The sequence below is a fragment of the Dermacentor silvarum genome, chromosome 1 (genome assembly GCF_013339745.2).
Source record: "Dermacentor silvarum isolate Dsil-2018 chromosome 1, BIME_Dsil_1.4, whole genome shotgun sequence".
NCBI lineage: Eukaryota > Metazoa > Arthropoda > Arachnida > Ixodida > Ixodidae > Dermacentor > Dermacentor silvarum.
This window is the reverse complement of record NC_051154.1, coordinates 75,162,620-75,180,625: the sequence shown is the minus strand read 5'-3', so window position 1 is coordinate 75,180,625 and position 18,006 is coordinate 75,162,620. Positions and strand designations below refer to the sequence as shown.

At 43.9% G+C, this 18,006-nt stretch overlaps 1 protein-coding gene and 1 non-coding gene across 17 annotated transcripts in view; both read left to right on the top strand.

The window, feature by feature from the left end:
- Positions 1 to 18,006, top strand: part of LOC119466299 (chromodomain-helicase-DNA-binding protein 7-like) — a 554,757-nt gene that overhangs the window by 425,855 nt on the left and 110,896 nt on the right. For all 16 annotated transcript variants that reach the window (XM_049669824.1, XM_049669819.1, XM_049669863.1 and 13 more), the window contains 10 exons: positions 308 to 496; positions 4,115 to 4,346; positions 4,654 to 4,815; positions 4,910 to 4,990; positions 11,301 to 11,457; positions 12,891 to 13,098; positions 13,334 to 13,410; positions 16,684 to 16,802; positions 16,896 to 17,741; positions 17,852 to 17,963. In XM_049669824.1, coding sequence (XP_049525781.1) covers positions 308 to 496; positions 4,115 to 4,346; positions 4,654 to 4,815; positions 4,910 to 4,990; positions 11,301 to 11,457; positions 12,891 to 13,098; positions 13,334 to 13,410; positions 16,684 to 16,802; positions 16,896 to 17,741; positions 17,852 to 17,963 — 2,183 coding nt within the window. The remainder of the gene's footprint in view (positions 1 to 307; positions 497 to 4,114; positions 4,347 to 4,653; positions 4,816 to 4,909; positions 4,991 to 11,300; positions 11,458 to 12,890; positions 13,099 to 13,333; positions 13,411 to 16,683; positions 16,803 to 16,895; positions 17,742 to 17,851; positions 17,964 to 18,006) is intronic.
- On the top strand, positions 13,170 to 13,272 carry LOC119437961 (small nucleolar RNA U6-53/MBII-28). Its single transcript, XR_005189594.1, has one exon. It is a non-coding gene; the product is annotated as a small nucleolar RNA U6-53/MBII-28 (small nucleolar RNA).

Sequence of the window (18,006 nt, the reverse complement as noted above, 5' to 3'; positions counted from 1 at the left end):
TTTAGGTCTATATTACTACTGGGAAGTAATGGTTATAACTAAATTGTGGCACCTGTTCTACTTCACTATAACAAAATTGAGTTGAAAGGATCACATGTTGCAGGTGGACATAAACTCCATTACACCGGAGAGTATCACGTCTGGGCCTGAGGCGACCACAGCTGTTATTTCATGGCCCTCTTTAGGAATTTGCATATAGTATTGATTTGGAAGTTGAGGGGCGTCCTTTTCAGCACTTGATTTAAGGCTTTTCATGTAATGTAGTTGTTGGATTGACACATGTAATGCCCATGTTTGTTGATTGCAGACAAAACTGTATCTTGGCCGATGAAATGGGCTTGGGGAAGACTATACAGTCATTGACCTTCATCAACGAGATAGTGAAATATGGTATCAATGGACCATTTCTTGTGATTGCTCCACTTTCAACTATTGGCAACTGGCAGAGAGAGTTTGAAACGTGGACTGACCTAAATGTTATCACCTATCATGGATCGTAAGTGGATGTTCTTGTTTGTGTTTAAATTTGGTCTTGAGTGATGCATGATTTATTGGTGCAGTATGTTTTTGTGCATAATAAAGCAAAAGGTTTCTAAAATGTTTACGTAGTGTAAACAGTGCATGGAAGAAAGTTAACTGTTTATGTGGCAGTGGTTTACGTGGACACAATTTATGAATTTTGCTGTACATATTGTTATGAAGTGGGAACATTATAATGATTTGTGTGAAATTGATTTGAACAGAGGGTGGGGTGCTTGTACTGTATGGGTACAAGCACCCCAAAGCACGATATCTAGCAGCCTAGGCAGTTCAAGTGATGCTAAGCACTAGATAATGTTGTGTAGGTGTTATCAGGAGAACTACTATTGTGCATTCCCACACTTGCATGTTGCTGTTCTAAAGAGATTGTGAGCAAAAGTGTTCTGTAGTGACACATCATATTGCCATCTCTGGACTGTTGGTACCACCCTTAGTCTTGAAGCCTTGTCTGGCCATGTTGCATTGCTGCCGTAATGTGACCAGTCTATGATGTTTGACTTGCAAGTGAGGCCAATTTATTATTGTCTCGTACTGCCCAAGGCTAAGACTGTAAGCATTGTCATTGCTGTGTCATGCTTTCACTCTGCGTAGTGGATTTAGAGTGCTCTTGGTGCCATCACTGGAACCAGCAGATGTAATAGGATTTGACTTAGATTTTCCTCATGAAGAGAAGCTTTAAAAGGTAGGGTAAGAATAAATATATACATAATTGAATCGCAATTTAATGAACACAGATATAACGATTTAGCGGATATAATGAAGTAAACATAAAATTTGGTTGGCCATGTTTTGTTTCAGTGGAGTGTTCTTCTGCTATAACAAAATTAAAAATGTGGGATTCGGCGTGGTATCGGTTATAGCAAAGCAAATTTTTTATTTGAGCATGCCTCGAATTATATATTCTGGTAGAAATAATCTAAAATACAGTCTCCAACCAAGTTTTCAGATGCCTGATTTTTCGTACCTGCACAATTCCTGCGGCACTGCCACCTACCCCTAGCACCAATGTATAATTACAATAACAAATTTCAGACACCACACATTGTTTCAACATGAACTGTACATCTGATGCCCCAAATATGGTGTCCATGAACAAAGTTGCCACCGTGTCGACTGGCACAAAACTGCAACTTTGGTTACGAACTTATGACGAAGCGGCGCTAGCTACGCCTAGTGGCTTAATCATTGTGGATGGCGGAGTGGCTGGTGTCAAGCTCTCGCAGAAATCTCGCCAGCAATATGTTCGCAATAGTCGACCTTATCGGCTATCGAATGCGAGTTCAGAAGCATGGGCCAGTCTGATGGCTGTAGCAGTGGAGTACGGATCCACCTGCAGTCCTCTCTGTGTCCGAAAAGTCTGTCAGCAGGGTGTATGTTTTGGCCAGTGGCTTGGCTTGGTTGGACTGCAATTGACAAGCCAATGTGGGTAGTCTGCACAATAACACCGATCGCATCGTTGTGGATTCGTGGTGGTGCAGAGCATGTGCACTTACGAGGTGCTAACCAAAAGTTCCGGGAGCACAGTCGTAAAAGAAATGGATTCACCATAACACCTTATAAGCACTGTCTCCTACAAAGTAGTCCCCTTGAGCATATATACACCGATGCCAGTGTTTCTGCCACAATCCATGCATTCGTGGAACTCTCCAGGCGACAGTGTAATGAGGACTGCCTGCGATTCTGACTGGATCTCTTCAACAGTGCGAAACTGACGTCCTTTCAGCCTCAACTTCAACTTTGGGAACAAGAAAAAGTCGCAAGGGGCAAGGTCAGGTGAATAGGATGGGTGCGGAAGTACTGTGATTTGTTTGGAAATCAGGAACTGTCGAACAACAAGTAATGTGTGAGCGGGCGCGTTGTCATGAAGAAGCCAGTTGTTCTTCCACTTCTCCGGACGTTTGCGACGAATGCTCTCTTAAGTGCCTCAAAACGTCACAGTAAAGCTCGCTATTCACGGTTTGTCCAGGAGGGACGAATTCCTTGTGGACTATTACATGTAGGTAAAAAAACAAAAAAAAAAAAAAACAATGAGCATGGACTTCACGTTGCCACGAACTTGACGTGCCTTTTTCGGCCACGGGGAATTTAGCGACTTCCATTGCGACGACTGCTGTTTGGTTTCAGTATCGTAGCCACAAACCCACGTCTCATATCTGGTTATTACACTGTAAAGGAATGTGGGATTGTCTCTGACTTGTTGCTTCTGTTCCGTACAGACAGAAACACGGTGCAGCTTCTATTCATCACTGAGCGGTCTTGGCACGAATTTTGCAGAAATGCGCCTCATGTTCAAAATCTGACAAAATAAGCTCAACTGTGCCGTACGAGTGTCCTGCAATGTCGCAGACATCCATTATAGTTAGCCTGTGATTTCCAAGGATAGCCTTATCTTCGAAGTGTTTACGCCATAGAAATGTCCTACTTTGGCTCATGGCGTTGACTCTAAAAGTGTCATCTAGCATACGATGAGTTTCTGCTGCAGTTTTGCAAAGTTCACAACAAAGCGTGATGCAAATCCTTTGCTCCTTGAAGTCTGCCATATTGGTTGCTAAGAAATGCGCCAAATCAGTGAAACATTGCGTTGCAAGACAATACTTCTAGATGCAAATCATTCAGTACGCTGATCCGCAAGGCATACTGCTAGCTACATCTAGTGGTGGGAATGTGTACCACACTCAGTATGCCCGCGCTTTTTAAGTTCCCGATACTTTGTGTAGCACCTTATTAGTTATTGTTGTTCCTGTGCGCCGTATCGGCACTGCAACATGTCGATCGGTCATTAAGGTTCGCAGGAGATCCTTTGCTGGCTTGTCGAAAGCACTTCTGCATTTTGCAATTCTTTCGCATAATTTGGTTGCTTTTTTTTTTTCTTTACTGATGCCTGCTTGTGTGCTTGAATATTAGATATAACTATGGTATTTTCATGTCCGATGTGACTTCATTGTAGAAAAGCTCAACTATATATATATATATATATAATCTAAGAAGAATGTGGTCTACGAAAAAGCAACAATTGAATTTGCCACAGAAGTTACCAGCTAAAATGCTTGTGCAGCTAAATGGTACAGAAACCTCTGTATTGACATCATGCGAATCAAACCAGTGCCAGTGACCAAGTGTGGGGGTTCTGTTGGCCTCAAGGCCTCCACACTTTGAGTTTTGGCCGACGTGGTTGGAGTGTTTTTGCGCAGTCCATTCTAGCTGCTGTGGTTTGTCCAGGAAAGCTTTCATGACGGCTAACATATTTTTGGTGTTCTTAATCTTCTACAACTATCCTGGGCTTTAAGTCTTAACATCACATTTAGGTTCTTTGTCCAACCTCAACCAGAATTTTTAATATGTTAAGTACCTTTTAATGGTACAGCTGCTTGCTTGAATGCATATGAAAATAGGTAAGCACTTTGTGTCCTAGTTTCAGAATTTTTTAATGTTGCCAGAAGCTGGAAATGAAATTCAGATCAGACAAATGGCCTTCTGCTCTTTGAAGAACAAGTGGAGTCTTGACAAAACATTTTCTTGCATCTGTTTATTTATATGGAATAGTTATGACAGCTGGACATATTTATTGTTTTAGGTCAGCAAGTCGCAACATGATCCAGGAGTATGAAATGTACTACAAGGATGAAAATGGGCAGCGCATTACTGATGTGTTCAAGTTCCAAGTGATGATTACGACATTCGAGATAGTGCTCAGTGATTGCTTGGAGCTGCAGGCACTCCCCTGGCGTGCCTGTGTGATTGATGAGGCCCACAGACTGAAGAATCGAAACTGCAAGCTCCTAGAAGGGCTCCGAATGCTCAATCTTGTAAGTTTCAAGTGGTGAACTCTCTTGTGTTGTTTGCATAGTGTTTACAGTCTGTTACTGCGACAACTGTAGCAGGGTAATAAAAATTGGCATTAGAGACAAAGTGTAATTTTGTAACTGCAGTACTGAAAATTTTTCATTTGAACAGCAATCCATATTGGCACACATATTTAATAATGCAGGTAAACGTAAGATCAACATTGATAAAGCACTTTTATTTTTCAGGAAACCAGTGTCCCTGAACCTTATAAATTTCTAAAGACAGATCTGATAATTACTAGAGTTGTCACTTTCTGCATTGTTTCAGGAGCACAGCGTTTTGCTGACTGGAACCCCATTGCAAAACAACGTCGAAGAGTTGTTCAGCTTGCTGAATTTCTTAGAGCCTAGCCGTTTCAGCTCCACTGAGACATTCATGGAGGAGTTTGGAGACCTGAAGACTGAAGGGCAGGTCGACAAGCTCAAAGCAGTATGTAGCCTTTTTTCCAATATATTGAACAGAGGCCATGTTTCAGTGGTGGGCCAGTGTTGCCATGTTTCAGTGGCTTTCTTTGCTCTTACAGTTACTGAAACCCATGATGTTACGTCGTCTCAAAGAGGACGTTGAAAAGAGCCTGGCTCCTAAGGAAGAAACCATCGTTGAGGTAATGGGTTATTTTGAATTCAATTTTCTTCTTTAGTATCCTGATCTTATTTTTATTTGGCTTGTGTTGAAGCTTGTCTTATGCAGGGGAGAAAGCACTGTACTAATTGTTCCAGCTTGCTTCAAAGCGCGCATCTTGAATTTTCTTTTTTTGACATTCGTTCTAACTTGTGGCACAGGTAAATTAAGAAAATATGTGCATTGATGCTATACAGTTAAATGTTGATTTTACCGACGTCGGTAAAATTGGCAATTGCTTTGTTATGTTAGAATATTGTCGTATTGAAATTTGACCTTTTATGGAAATAAGTGCATTTGCCGATTGATTTTTCTTACATGTAAGGGGCTGCAAAATTCACCAAAATATTGGACAGTTAAAAAAAAGCGAATTTGAACGAGAAAAAATTTATTTCATGCTGGTGTTGACGATATCGTCACGGTGGTATGAATCAAGCAAGGCCAGCCACGCTTTCGTGTCCACTCCGCCCCCCACGGCTAGTAGTGTCGCCTGCCGCTAAGGTGTTGCGCTGCTGAGCACGAAATCGCGGGATCGAATCCTGGCCGCGGTGGCGCATTTTGATAAGGCGAAATGCAAAGACGCCCGTCTGCATGTGTTATAGTTCGCATTGAAGCGAGAGACGGCACGAAGGTAAATTCGCTAGCTGTTGCTGCCACACATCCTCACTCCAGCGTTTTTTACAGCGAGTTTCCGCCGTCATTGAGCGAGATGTGTTCATGTTTACCTGGGCTTGCGTGACACTGTGCTTTGTAATTTAGTTAGTAAGCGAATGTTTACAAGTTTATACGGCCAATAAGACTACTAGCCTTAGTTCGTATAGCTGTCTACTAATTTGCTATCACAATTGATGCTTCGCCTTTTGGGCGAAACTGCGAAATCTTTTTTCCTGTGGCTTTCTGTCTCGGCAATCATCTGTGGCTTGTCCTCGAGAGAGAGAAATTTAGGCTTTTTCCTTGGCGTAGCCATTTCGACCGGACACACACCACAGAGAACACGGCAGCGATTGTGATCATCCCGTGCAGTCCCGTGCGGGCGCGTGATGACCACGCGTGTCTATGGATTACGATGTCTCAAATCGGTACTTTGGATTTGATTTCGTTTGCAAAAACTTCGTTCAAGCGGACATAGTACTACAGTAAAACCCTGCTGATACGTTTTTCACACTGTAAAAAGAAACAACAAAAAAAAAAAAACACGTTAAGAGCCAGGTAACACAAGAGCCGAGAAATCGGAAAAATTGAGAAATGAGAATAGTGGTGAACTGCGCACAATTTTATTTACCAAGTTGCGGCACCGTGAGAACGGACAACGCCAAAGGTGCGGAGGAAGCCGCCATAGCATTAGCGGTGGCCTCCACGAAAGCCAGAGTTATCATAAGCGACTCAAAAATTGCAGTTCACAATTTCGTGAAAGGACGCATCTCGCCAGAGGCGCTCAAAATTCTAAATAATAACAGCGACCATTATCGCGGGATGATCCAAATTATTTGGGCACCCGCGCACTCCTCTCTCCCCGGCAACCAGGCGGCTCACAACGTAGCTCGAGGACTTACTCGCCAAGCAAGTGAGCTCGCCCAGCCGGGAACGAGAGGAGACCGCATGGTCAGCTACAAAGAAATAATCGATTACTATCGGCTGGGAAGGGCCCGGTATCCACCAGCTCATCCCGCGCTAACCAGGAAACAGGCGGTGGCCTGGCGCCTCCTGCAAACAAACATGTATCCGAACCCGGTGGCCTGCAGCAGATTCTATCCAGGGCAATACAACGATCAATGCACATTATGTAAAGGTAGGGCAGATCTGCCACATATTCTATGGGCATGCTCGAAGGCAGCTCTTTCGAGGGCCGCAAAATTCAAAACCGGCAGCAGTGGGAGACCCTTCTGCTCAGCTCAGACCAGCAAGACCAGGTCTGGGCCGTCCAGCTAGCCGAGGCAGCCGCCGAGACCCAGGGGATCTCGGCTGTCTGCTAGGCGGAGGGAGGCTGCGTCTGCTCTCGTGAATTGCTGGCACCATTAAAGTTGAATCTCTCTCTCTCTCTCTCTCCCAAGTTAAAAAAAAAGTTGCAGATTCGCTCGAAAGCCGAAGCATCAATTGTGATAGCAAATTAGTAGACATCTATACAAAGTTCTTAAAGGAGTACTGAGACAAAAATTTTAGATCTTTTTCCTGTTGTAATAAGTAGCTAATGACCCAGTAATCGCGGCACGAAACCGCATTTGCTTCAGAGCACGGCTCGTAATTATTTGGAGTCTTCTTTGCAGCGACCAGTCCAAGTTTCGATTTCTGAGAGCAACGTGATGGGAGAAGAGGGATTGTAAACACAGTGAGCACGTGATCACACAAAACTGTGACGTGTTCAAGCCAACGTGCTCGCAGGCGAGCGAGCTTTGTGTTGCTAGTTCGTCTGCTACGCCTGCGTGAGCTTTGCGATGTCGTCGCCGTCTTCGTTTTCGTCGTCCAGCGGCGATCAGTTCCTCCAGGCGGGAGTCGCCACCGTATTAGACGTGGCCAACCACTTCTGATTCGATCCACCCCAGGCGAGCTGGCGATTGCTGGGAAACGGTATAGGCCTAGCTCGCTGGCCATCTGATCCAGGGTCGACGGCCTTTGCGATCCGTCCGCAGCTCGCCAACACAATCAACGTCTGCACATTTATCACGCTTATAACTGACAGTACAATTAGTTTTGCCGACGGCGTTGGTAGCGATGAGAAAACACGTTAACAAGGCGAGCCGCTTCGTAGAGACCATTGCTGCGGCAGCTGTGCTGATCGCTTGCGAGCCAAAATCACGCCAACGATTAACCATGTCGCACGACGTTTCATAACATGCACACTTTCGAGGTCACTTTACTCTAAGAGTTATCTCTTGTCAGAAACAATTAAGCTGATTTTTGTGCTGCCGTCAGCGGCGAACGAGGCCAGTGCCTCGACCAGGGTGCAAAAAAAAAAAAAAAAGCGTCGGATTGATTGGAGTGGCGAGAAACTTGTGCTCCGGCCCCTCTCCGACGGCAGCGCAAACTCGTGACGTAGCGTTTTCTCTGTTATTTACAATCCTTCCTTGATGTCAATGTCGCGAGGTGCTGCGCATTGCGGGTGGCTGCGCGCACGTACTTTTAAAATTGATTTTAAATATGTTCTAAGCCATATTCGCCGCTGATATTTTGTAGACAATGTGTGTGTATCCACATAAATCGATCTCGACTTCAAATTTTTGTGTCAGTACTCCTATAAGGGCTTGCGAATTGTGCGACCGGCTTTGAACGTTGTAGCACGTAGGGTCGCGTTATTGCACGAATTTTCTTACTTTACTTTTTTTAAATTTGTTTCTTCTATTTTACACTTGTAAACGTTCGCTTAACATATTAATAAGTACGGTGTCAGCGGGCACAGGCAATTGTGAACGCATCACACTGAATGAGAGCGGGCACTTGCTGTTAAGGAAGATTGGCATCAGCAGCGAGCGATGTGACCTGCGTGCCGTCTATCGCTTCAACCAGTGTCTTACTGCTTCGATGCAAACGGAGCGCCGAGAACACACAGCACGCATAAAGCTTCGAGCCGCCGACGCACCTACACTGCCAAGATTCTGCCCCCTGCGCAGATCGCTTTCAAGATGCGGCTTGCGCGACCTTGCGCCGCCGCGCAGTACGCAGTTAATAGAATAAATGGTCATGGCCTATGGTGAAACACACTTGTATTTATATTATTTACAGTAATTGGATCGAATGCAGTCCTTGGCGGACGCTGTCTTTTCTTCTACTTTGTCGTCTTCTCCGTGCGTCTGTGCTCCTGCGTGCCATGCAGTTGCTTCTTCTTTTCTCTAGCTCTTCGAAGAAGGGTAAATATTCAATATCCTCCGCACCCCGGAAAGGCGCGCAGTTCGAGTCTGTTAGAGTGAAGAAAGTTCTATTGAGTACAGAAGTTGGGCGGGTCGGTGTATTAGAGCCGTTTGAAAGCATTCAAGGCTAGTGAAATTTCTGAAGACTGCCCTTGAGAAGTGCACATTAGAAACATTCTTTTGGACAGCAGGATTCCAAGGTCACAGTGCATTGGATAAAAGGGTCTCCGAAGAAATGGAAGCCCTTCGTCGAGAATAGGGTGACTGAAATTCAAGGCTGTTCCAACAAGAGCCAATGGCAACACTGTCCTGGGACTGATAATCCTGCGGATCACCTTACACAGAATATAGAATAAATGATCACAGCCTATGGTGAAACACAACTGTATTTACATTATTTACAGTAATTGGATCGAATGCAGTCCATGGCGGACGCTGTCTTTTCTTCTACTTTGTCGTCTTCTCTGTGCGCCCGTGCTCCCACGTGCCGTGCAGTTGGCTTCTTTTTTTTCTCTAGCTCTTCGAAGAAGGGTAAATATCCAATACAGGTTGATGCCAGAGTACGACGCCGCCCGTTATCCCCTCCCGTTGCTTCGAGCGCGACAGAAGAAGGCACGTTTCCTCCCCGCTTTTCTTTCTTGCGAGCGCGAGATTTAGCTGCAGTCGCCTGCTCCTTTCGCACACTTTCACTCGTACATACAGCATACGGCGCGCGGCGGCGGCTTATCGGCCTTGGACTTTATACGGAACCATCTTAAAAAAAAAAAAAAAAAAAACGAGCGTGACAAAGATGTGGAAGAGCAAGAAACTGCAAACACGGGCGCTGTGTTTGTCGTTTCATGCTCGTCCACGTCTTTTTCGCGCTAGTTTTTTCTTCAGATGGAACCGCATCAACTGGCCCAGCTCTCAGTTTTGATGCTTATACATAACATCTACGCGCCAAAACCAATTTTAGGGCCCCAATGCATCATAGACACCATCCTTAGATAGCAAATACGGATCTCAAAGGCCATGTTTTTGCTGGCGGAATCCAAAAATACATCATAGGTGTCACCCCAGCCACTTTGGGCGGCGACTCCCATCGTCGGGCCCCCAAGCCAAGTGACATGAAAAGTGAACATGGCCGCGAGGGCCGGCGTGGGGTGGCAGTTCTCAATGCATGGTGCAGAAAAGGTCCCACAGTTGCAATGCAACAGCAGGGTTACCAATGCATTGGGTCCTATGGGAGCTATGCCAGGACCGGCCAAAAACAATGTAACAGCCGGAAACGTAACAGCGTGGTTCTACTGTATTGTCACAGCTTTGGACCTTCTAATTTGATTACTCGGCAGTTACAATTTTAGTTCAGTCCCAATTTCGTTCTGGAAAAGTTCGTTGCAGAGGAAATACCGAATAAAACGCCTTCGTTATGAACATACTTTTTTTAAAATTGCTTTTTATGGGCAGCTGACGGGGAATCGGAAAATCTTCGTTGTGGCGGAAATTTTGTAGCGGCGTTTGTTGTAGTGGGGTTCGACTGTATTTCGATTCGTAAAATAAAAATTGTATGCAAAAATTTTCAAGGGGATTTTACTGCTGTTCATTTTATACAATAATTCGTTATATGTGGTTTCGATATATCCGGGTTCGACTGTATTCATGTTGACGAAACAGCTCTGTTTTGGCAGATGCTGTCAAGGGACTGAATATGAAAGGCAGTACATACCATGGAGTAAAAATTGGCAAGGTTCATGCCACAAAGTAAGAACGGGTCATGCAGCAAAGGTCTTATTTGCGCTCCATTGATCCGGATTAGCTTAAGTAATCTTCATCATAGCCATGTAATGTGGTGAAGCACTAATATTGGAAAGAACTAATCACCGTATAAAGCATACTACTTGCGGCCTTTTGTTGTTAGGTTTATGAAACAATTCAGCTGCAACGAGAACCGGCATTCTTGTTGTCTTTCTCTTCTCCTCCATGTTTATTTGTGCGCTGGAACAATGTTTCATAATGCTAATCACAACTAACTAGCCCAGCTGTTCACGTTTAGTGTTATTAGAAAGAGGATCACCACTCTGCTTCAAGAATGAAAAAGGTCTCTTGGTCCGATACGTGCTCTCCACAAGAAATAGATGGCACTCGATATTTTCACTGAGTGGCTCCAGGCATGGAATCAAGGCAGACTGTCCGAGACATGTGGAGTTTTCAGATAAGCTTCAGATAGGCATATTTTATATTTCGAATTATCAATATATCGAACAATTTCGCTACCTCTTCGAATTCGATATAACCGGGTCCAACTGTATAACTAAATCTTTCATTTCTCAAAGCTTGGTTAACACTTTCTCAAATGATACCATATTTTCCTCCATTTAAAAACACTGGTTAAGTTCTTCGATCTTTGACTTGTTACATGTAGCATGATGGTTTACTATATGTGAACTTCTTTTATACCTTTAAATTTCTTAGGTGGAGCTGACTAACATCCAGAAGAAGTACTACCGGGCCATTTTGGAACGCAATTTTGCCTTCTTGACAAAAGGTGGAGTGGGCACAAATGTCCCGAATCTCATGAACACCATGATGGAGCTACGAAAATGCTGCATTCATCCTTACCTAATCAAAGGTACATTGAAACATACCGTATATTTTGTTCAAAAGTTGCACTTGTGTTTTGTCTCTAATTGCGCTGTGAAAACTCATAAGACAAGCCTTGGTAAGAAACAAATCAATGTCTACGAGTGCAGTACAGTAGAGGAAATTTGTGCTACACAGTATGTGTGCTAGTGTATTACTAATTCAGGGGCGACAATGCTGCACCAAATTGCACCGAAAGTGGAAAAATGAAAATTTTGCCACGCTGTGCCAGAGAAGCTTTGGCAGTTTTGGCTTTGACAGGCATCAGCGAAAAATTGCTGGCGCGGTGCAGGGTGTTGTGCTGTTGGTTTCGGAGCACATGTAAAAGTAACTTTCGTATTATAGCCATTGGTGGGCGTGAGCAGGCGCACCCAGTTAAGCCCTATGAATAAAGTAAAAGTAACGACATTCTTTTACCTTGCTGCTTGTGCCGTTGAGCGAGGGCACGTGAGGTGTTCTGGGGCTTATCTGTGTCTCACTGTTGGTGGAGTCTCATGGTTGTGCTGGCACCATTTTTGCAAAAACGCGACTGAGTGTCCATGATCAAAAAGTGAGAACTGAAACTGAAGGCGCGTGTGGCGAGGGGACTCAAAAAAGGAGAGGCCAAAAGTGGAGGAATGTCACTTTCTTTACCTTATTGAGGGGCCTTGCGCTCAATCACGCAATGTTAACTCTCGATGCCTAGTAACTTATGGCAAGTCTAGTGAGTGACATAGCAAAGCCAGTCAAAAACAGAATATTGGTTTAAGCTAGTTGGTACGGTCACTTTACTTAGAAATGTCCTTGAATAAACCACTGTGGTTTTCACTTCTTCACAGCTTCTGTTAAAAAGCACGTCCAGTTACTTCCAGCAGTTAATAGAAACATAGTACGTAAAATGCCTTTAGGCTGCTCTTCAACACTTACATGTAGCAAAATGCAAGGCTTTGTCACTGTTACTCCACTTTTTAATAATATTGCTTAAATTAAAATTTCCGTGCTCCAGACAACTCCAACAATAAGATATATGTGCTAAAAGACAGCTCCAAAATTGGAATTTGTCTACTCCAATCTGGTCCTGATTAAAATTTGATTTGCTACAAAATTACTACAAAATGACTGGGCATTCCCGCCCCTGTTAATACTTTGGGATGCCCATTGCAGCATTTGTGTTTTGTGTTGCTAATTGCTTGAGCTAGTTATGTTGAAACTGAAAAGGTTGTGTTAGTTTTCACAAACTTTCTGAAATTACCTGGAAGCATTATTTATTTCACTAATAGATCAGTATGCTTCCTTTTGGGCACCACCCAGGTGAAGGTAGCGCTTTCTTAGACCGCAGCTCTAGACTTGTCCATAATTTTGTGAGTTTTCAGAGTGGCAGGACAGCACAGAAGTTGGAGACTGCTCAGCTTATTGTGTCTTACGTGAGAAATTGATTTGCAGGGGCAGAGGAGCAGATCCTGCAGGAGTACCGGCTTCAGCATGGTGAATCCTTGGAGATGTCACTCAATGCATTGGTTCAAGCATCTGGGAAGCTGGTTCTGCTGGACAAACTACTTCCTAAGCTTAAAGATGGTGGCCATCGTGTGCTTGTTTTCTCTCAGATGGTGCGCTGTCTGGACCTGCTTGAGGATTACCTTGTTCACAAAAGGTCAGCAATTGTCATTGTATGCTTTGTGCATACTTTGTTGAGTTATCATTGAGATGTGTTGGAAATGCTGTCTGCTATGATGATTTGCCATGCTAATACTGAGTGGTGTCATTATTTGACGACCACTATGGGTGAAATCTGTCTCATTTCCTCTGAGCATGACAGCTGATCATGTACGGTCATTATATCTTTTGAATTGTGCTCGCTCTTTAATTCTCATACCTCCTACTTACAGGTATCCCTATGAGCGAATTGATGGAAGGGTTCGTGGAAACCTTCGTCAGGCTGCCATTGATAGGTTTTGCAAACCAGGTTTGTTCCATGTCCTTTTAATTATGTATATTCCCACCGGCGGCAAGTTGCTTTTTTGTCCACTTTCATTTTCTTTTACCTTATCATTTGTACACTTAGTTAAAACAACAAATAATTTCTCTTATGTTTTCCTTGGCTTCATTTTCTGTTGGCTTCATGTGGAATCTGGTCCTTCGGTTTCTCGTTTTGTTCATATCTAAAGTCAAACCTCAATATAACAAAGTTGTACGTGCAACTAAAAAAACTTGATGAAATTGGAAATTTCATTAAGAAGTTTACGCAGTAAAAATACTTGAACAAATTCCCAGAATATTCCTGGTGGATAGGACCGAGAACAATGCATCGGTGTGGCTCACAGCGTCAGAGTGTGTGGCACAGCTCTTAGCCGTCATCAGATTGTGTCCACAAGTTAAAAACAAAAGTGTAAAAAGAGACGGGTGTTCGTCGTCCTTGAGGAAAAAAAGAAGTTGCTGTTTCATCTAAAAGGTGAAGCATTGAAAGAGATAGCAAAGAGATAACTACACAAAGGGAGGTTTGTTGTTTTATTGGCCATATAAATTGTAGCAACCATTTGCTTACTAATCAAGTTAATGAGCATGGTGTCACGTGTGCACAGGCAAACATGAAATCTTACTTGATGACCCTGAATAATTGCTGTTGCAACGCTAGCATGAGGAGAAGCACCGGCATTGGGGAGCAGATGCTTCGTGCTGCCTCTCACTTCAATGTGTCTCCAAAATTCAAGATTACGTAACCTCCAGCGCTAAACGCAGGAAGGTAGTGCACAATGCGACACTATCTCAGTTTGCCCAATTTTTGCACACGTGGCAGATTACGTCTAGAATAGGCATCCCCTATCCCCTTGCTCGTGGGGAAGGGCGGAACTCATCAAGACACCATTCTTCTCGGCTCATGCTGAACGCTTTCACTCGTACCTAAAGCACACGGCGCGAGGGGCGCAATAGGATCTTGTCGCACTTAGACTTGCGGAACATGACACTGCTTGGTCGAGAGCTGCACTAACAGCCGCATGTAATTCAACCATTTGACCATCTGCCTCTGTGGAAGTTTCCATTTATTGTCTCAGTATTTCTTCGTGGCAGCAGTGAAATTTCGATAAATTGCGGTTCACTATATTGAGGTTTTACTGCGGGGATCATAATTAAGTTTTACGTAATTTTTAAAAATAATTTGTCACAGATAATATAAATCCAGTCCTTGAGCTGGATTTTTCAGAGGGGTCATCACTTGCACGAGAAATTGAAACACATATTCAACTAATTAAGAAAATTAACATCTTAATTCATTACTTTACCGCACATATTTACAATTTACGAATTGTGGCCAGTGAGCTTGCAAAGCATATTTACTTAAAATGACAACGCGTTTCTTCCCCGCTTTCCTCCCTTGTGCATGCAAGATTGAGCCGCCATCATCAGCTCACCCTCGCATGTTTTCACTCGCACGTACAGCATACGGCGCGCGGCGACGATTTTATCGCCTCTGGACTTTATACGGAACATCACGGTGACGACGGCAGAAATGCGGTTGGAGTGTCCAAATAATTGCTATCGTGATCAATACGGATTCGAATAGTTTTACGTTATACCAGACCAGGGTTGATTGCAGGGTCTCTGGGTCTGCGGTGACATATGGTGACCCTGAAAATATGTTAACGTGTCTTGCAGACCGCATGATTTGTGCACATTTTCCGTTATTATCATGAACATTGGCGCAGGAATGTATAGTTCGAATGTAGTTTTACCAATGTTTTCGGCTTTACCGAAAACATGCGCCGTGCCGTCGCTCGACCCATTCTTCCATATTCTAGTACGCTATAGCTAAAAAACGTGCTTACATTATGCGCTTTGTGTTGGTTTATTCACTGTTTCATTGTGATTTCGAAGTGTGCTGCCATATTCCATTATTGCACCAAAATTCAGGTTTGCCTGCTCCAAATTGCTCCAAAATGAAATTTACTCAGCTCCAAACTGCTCCAAAACGCAATTTAACTTGCTCCAAAAATTACTCCAAAATGGTTTCGGGCTGTCCCACCGCTGAACGACCATCTGTCTTTTCATCATGGGAACAATGGCTGCTCAAGCATTCCTGTTGACGCGGCCCTACGTGGCCTTAGTCAGCGAGAACTGTGCACCACGTGCTGCTGCCACGCAATGTTTTAAAGGGCCGGCGGTTACTACGTCGTTATCAGATCACGGTTCGGCGGCGCTTTGTTTACGCATTGCAGATTGCTAATAATGTTTCGCAGTGATGTTTAGCTTTCAAACATGGTGTTCTTTTTTTTTTTTAGCCCGAAGCAACATAGATAACGAAATTGTGTGGCTGACGCGCAGTTGTAATGGTGAGACCAGATGTGCGAGACCTTTGCAGAATTGTGGCATGCCTCAGTAGTTTCCAATGTTTACCGCTTCCGGCGAACTAGAACGCTTCGCCTGTGTGCGCAGAATACAGTCATGCCCCGCTGGTAGTAAATTATACCACAAGCTCTCGAATAAAAAATGGTGGCTGCACGTGCAGTTTCGAATGACGAGGGATTGGGACCGGGCGCCGTTTTGAAAGAAATACATAATGCCGCATTTCATTCTTTAGATGGATGTTTCTAACTGGAGTTTGGAGCTAGGTGCGGGAATGCACCGGGAGCAAACATGAATCTGAAAATCTGGTTTACATGTCGCAGTGCTGCCAAATTGTAACTGCTGGTGCCAGCTTCAGAGAGGTTAATTGTCGTGCGGTTTTAAGGGTAACTTCGTATATAACGAACTAGTTCTTATGTAACGACCGCTTTTCGCGGAACTATCGAGTTCGTTATAAACGTGTTTGACTATTTTGTCCCACACTTTCGGAAGTATCTCGTAACTGGTGTCATCCTGGAAATAATTTCAAATTGATATGTCTTGCAAACTCACTGGCTACAATTTGTAAATTGCAGTATGTGCCGTAAAGTCATAAAATGATAATTAGTAAATTTTCATTAATTAGTTGAATAGTTAATTTGATTTCTCGTGCTAGTAATGTCTGCCTCGTTGAATAATCCAGCTCAAAGAACAGAATTATGCTATCTCACATAGGCGATTTCTAAAAATTCCGTAAAAAATAAATATGATCACCCCGTATAACATGGTTTGCGTAATTGTGCATGGCTTGTCCTTGTGCACTGAACAGTTTAGGGCAGGGATTAATTTTCTGGGAGTGTGGACATGTAAAGTTTAGAGAAATGTTCATGAAAGGCTGATATTACTGCATCTTTTTCAGACTCCGACAGATTTGTGTTTCTGCTGTGCACACGAGCAGGCGGATTAGGCATCAATCTCACCGCAGCTGACACTGTCGTAATTTTTGACTCGGATTGGAACCCACAAAATGACCTTCAGGTCTGCTATTCAAAAATTTTTATCAGTGAGCTGAGAATTTCTGCTTTTTCCATCAGGGTTAATTGTGCCATTATTATTTTTTTTTTTATACAGGCACAAGCTCGTTGCCACCGAATCGGACAATCAAAAGCTGTCAAGGTGTATCGTCTCATCTGTCGGAACACGTATGAACGAGAAATGTTTGATAAAGCCAGCCTGAAGCTTGGTCTGGATAGGGCAGTCTTGCAGTCAATGAACTCTCAAAAAGAGAGTGTTGGAATGAATCAGCAGCTGACTAAGCAAGAAATTGAAGATCTGCTTCGGAAGGGTGCCTATGGAGCCATTATGGAGGATGATGCAGATGGCAATAATTTCTGTGAAGAAGACATTGATCAAATTTTGTTGCGTCGCACGCACACCATCACCATAGAATCTGAAGGGAAAGGTTCTACATTCTCCAAGGCCTCCTTTACTGCTTCATCCACGCGTAGTGACATAGAAATTGATGATCCCAACTTTTGGGAGAAATGGGCCAAGAAGGCAAACTTGGATGTGGATGAGCTGAAAGGCAGAAATGAGCTAATCTTGCAAGAACCTCGGAGGCGCACTCAGACCAAGCGTTTTGGGACTGATGACAACATGCTGGACTTGTCAGAGCTGGAGTCTAGCGATGAGGATGATGATACAGGTGTTCGCACTCGAGGAAGCCGGCGTTCACGTCATCGGGACTCGCCTATAATCGGTGGCCGAGCACGTCGAGGTGGTCGAGCTAACCGTGGTTTCTGTGAGGATGAATTCTTGGGTGATATTGCGCCTGGAAACTGGACACGCACCGAGTGCTTCCAAGTGGAGAAAGGATTGCTCACTTTTGGTTGGGGCCGTTGGGAAGAGAGCATAGCAATCGGGCTTTGGCGACGACGAGTCATGCCAAAAGATGTTGAGGACATCTCCAGGGTTGTGGTAAGTCTCTCTGGGATTTTTAAGTGTATTCTGGGCACTTATGTTTCGGGTATAACACTCAGTGCCAGGAATATTCCTTAGATTCAGTATGTGTCTTGAAACGTTTGCAGCTCTTGTACTGTTTGCGGCACTACAAGGGTGATGAGAAGATCAAGGGCTTCATTTGGGATCTGATAGCACCGTCTGAAGATGGCGAGACCAGGATCCACAAAAATCACTCGGGTCAGATATTACATTGAGCTCTTTATCTTATGCTTTGTGTTAG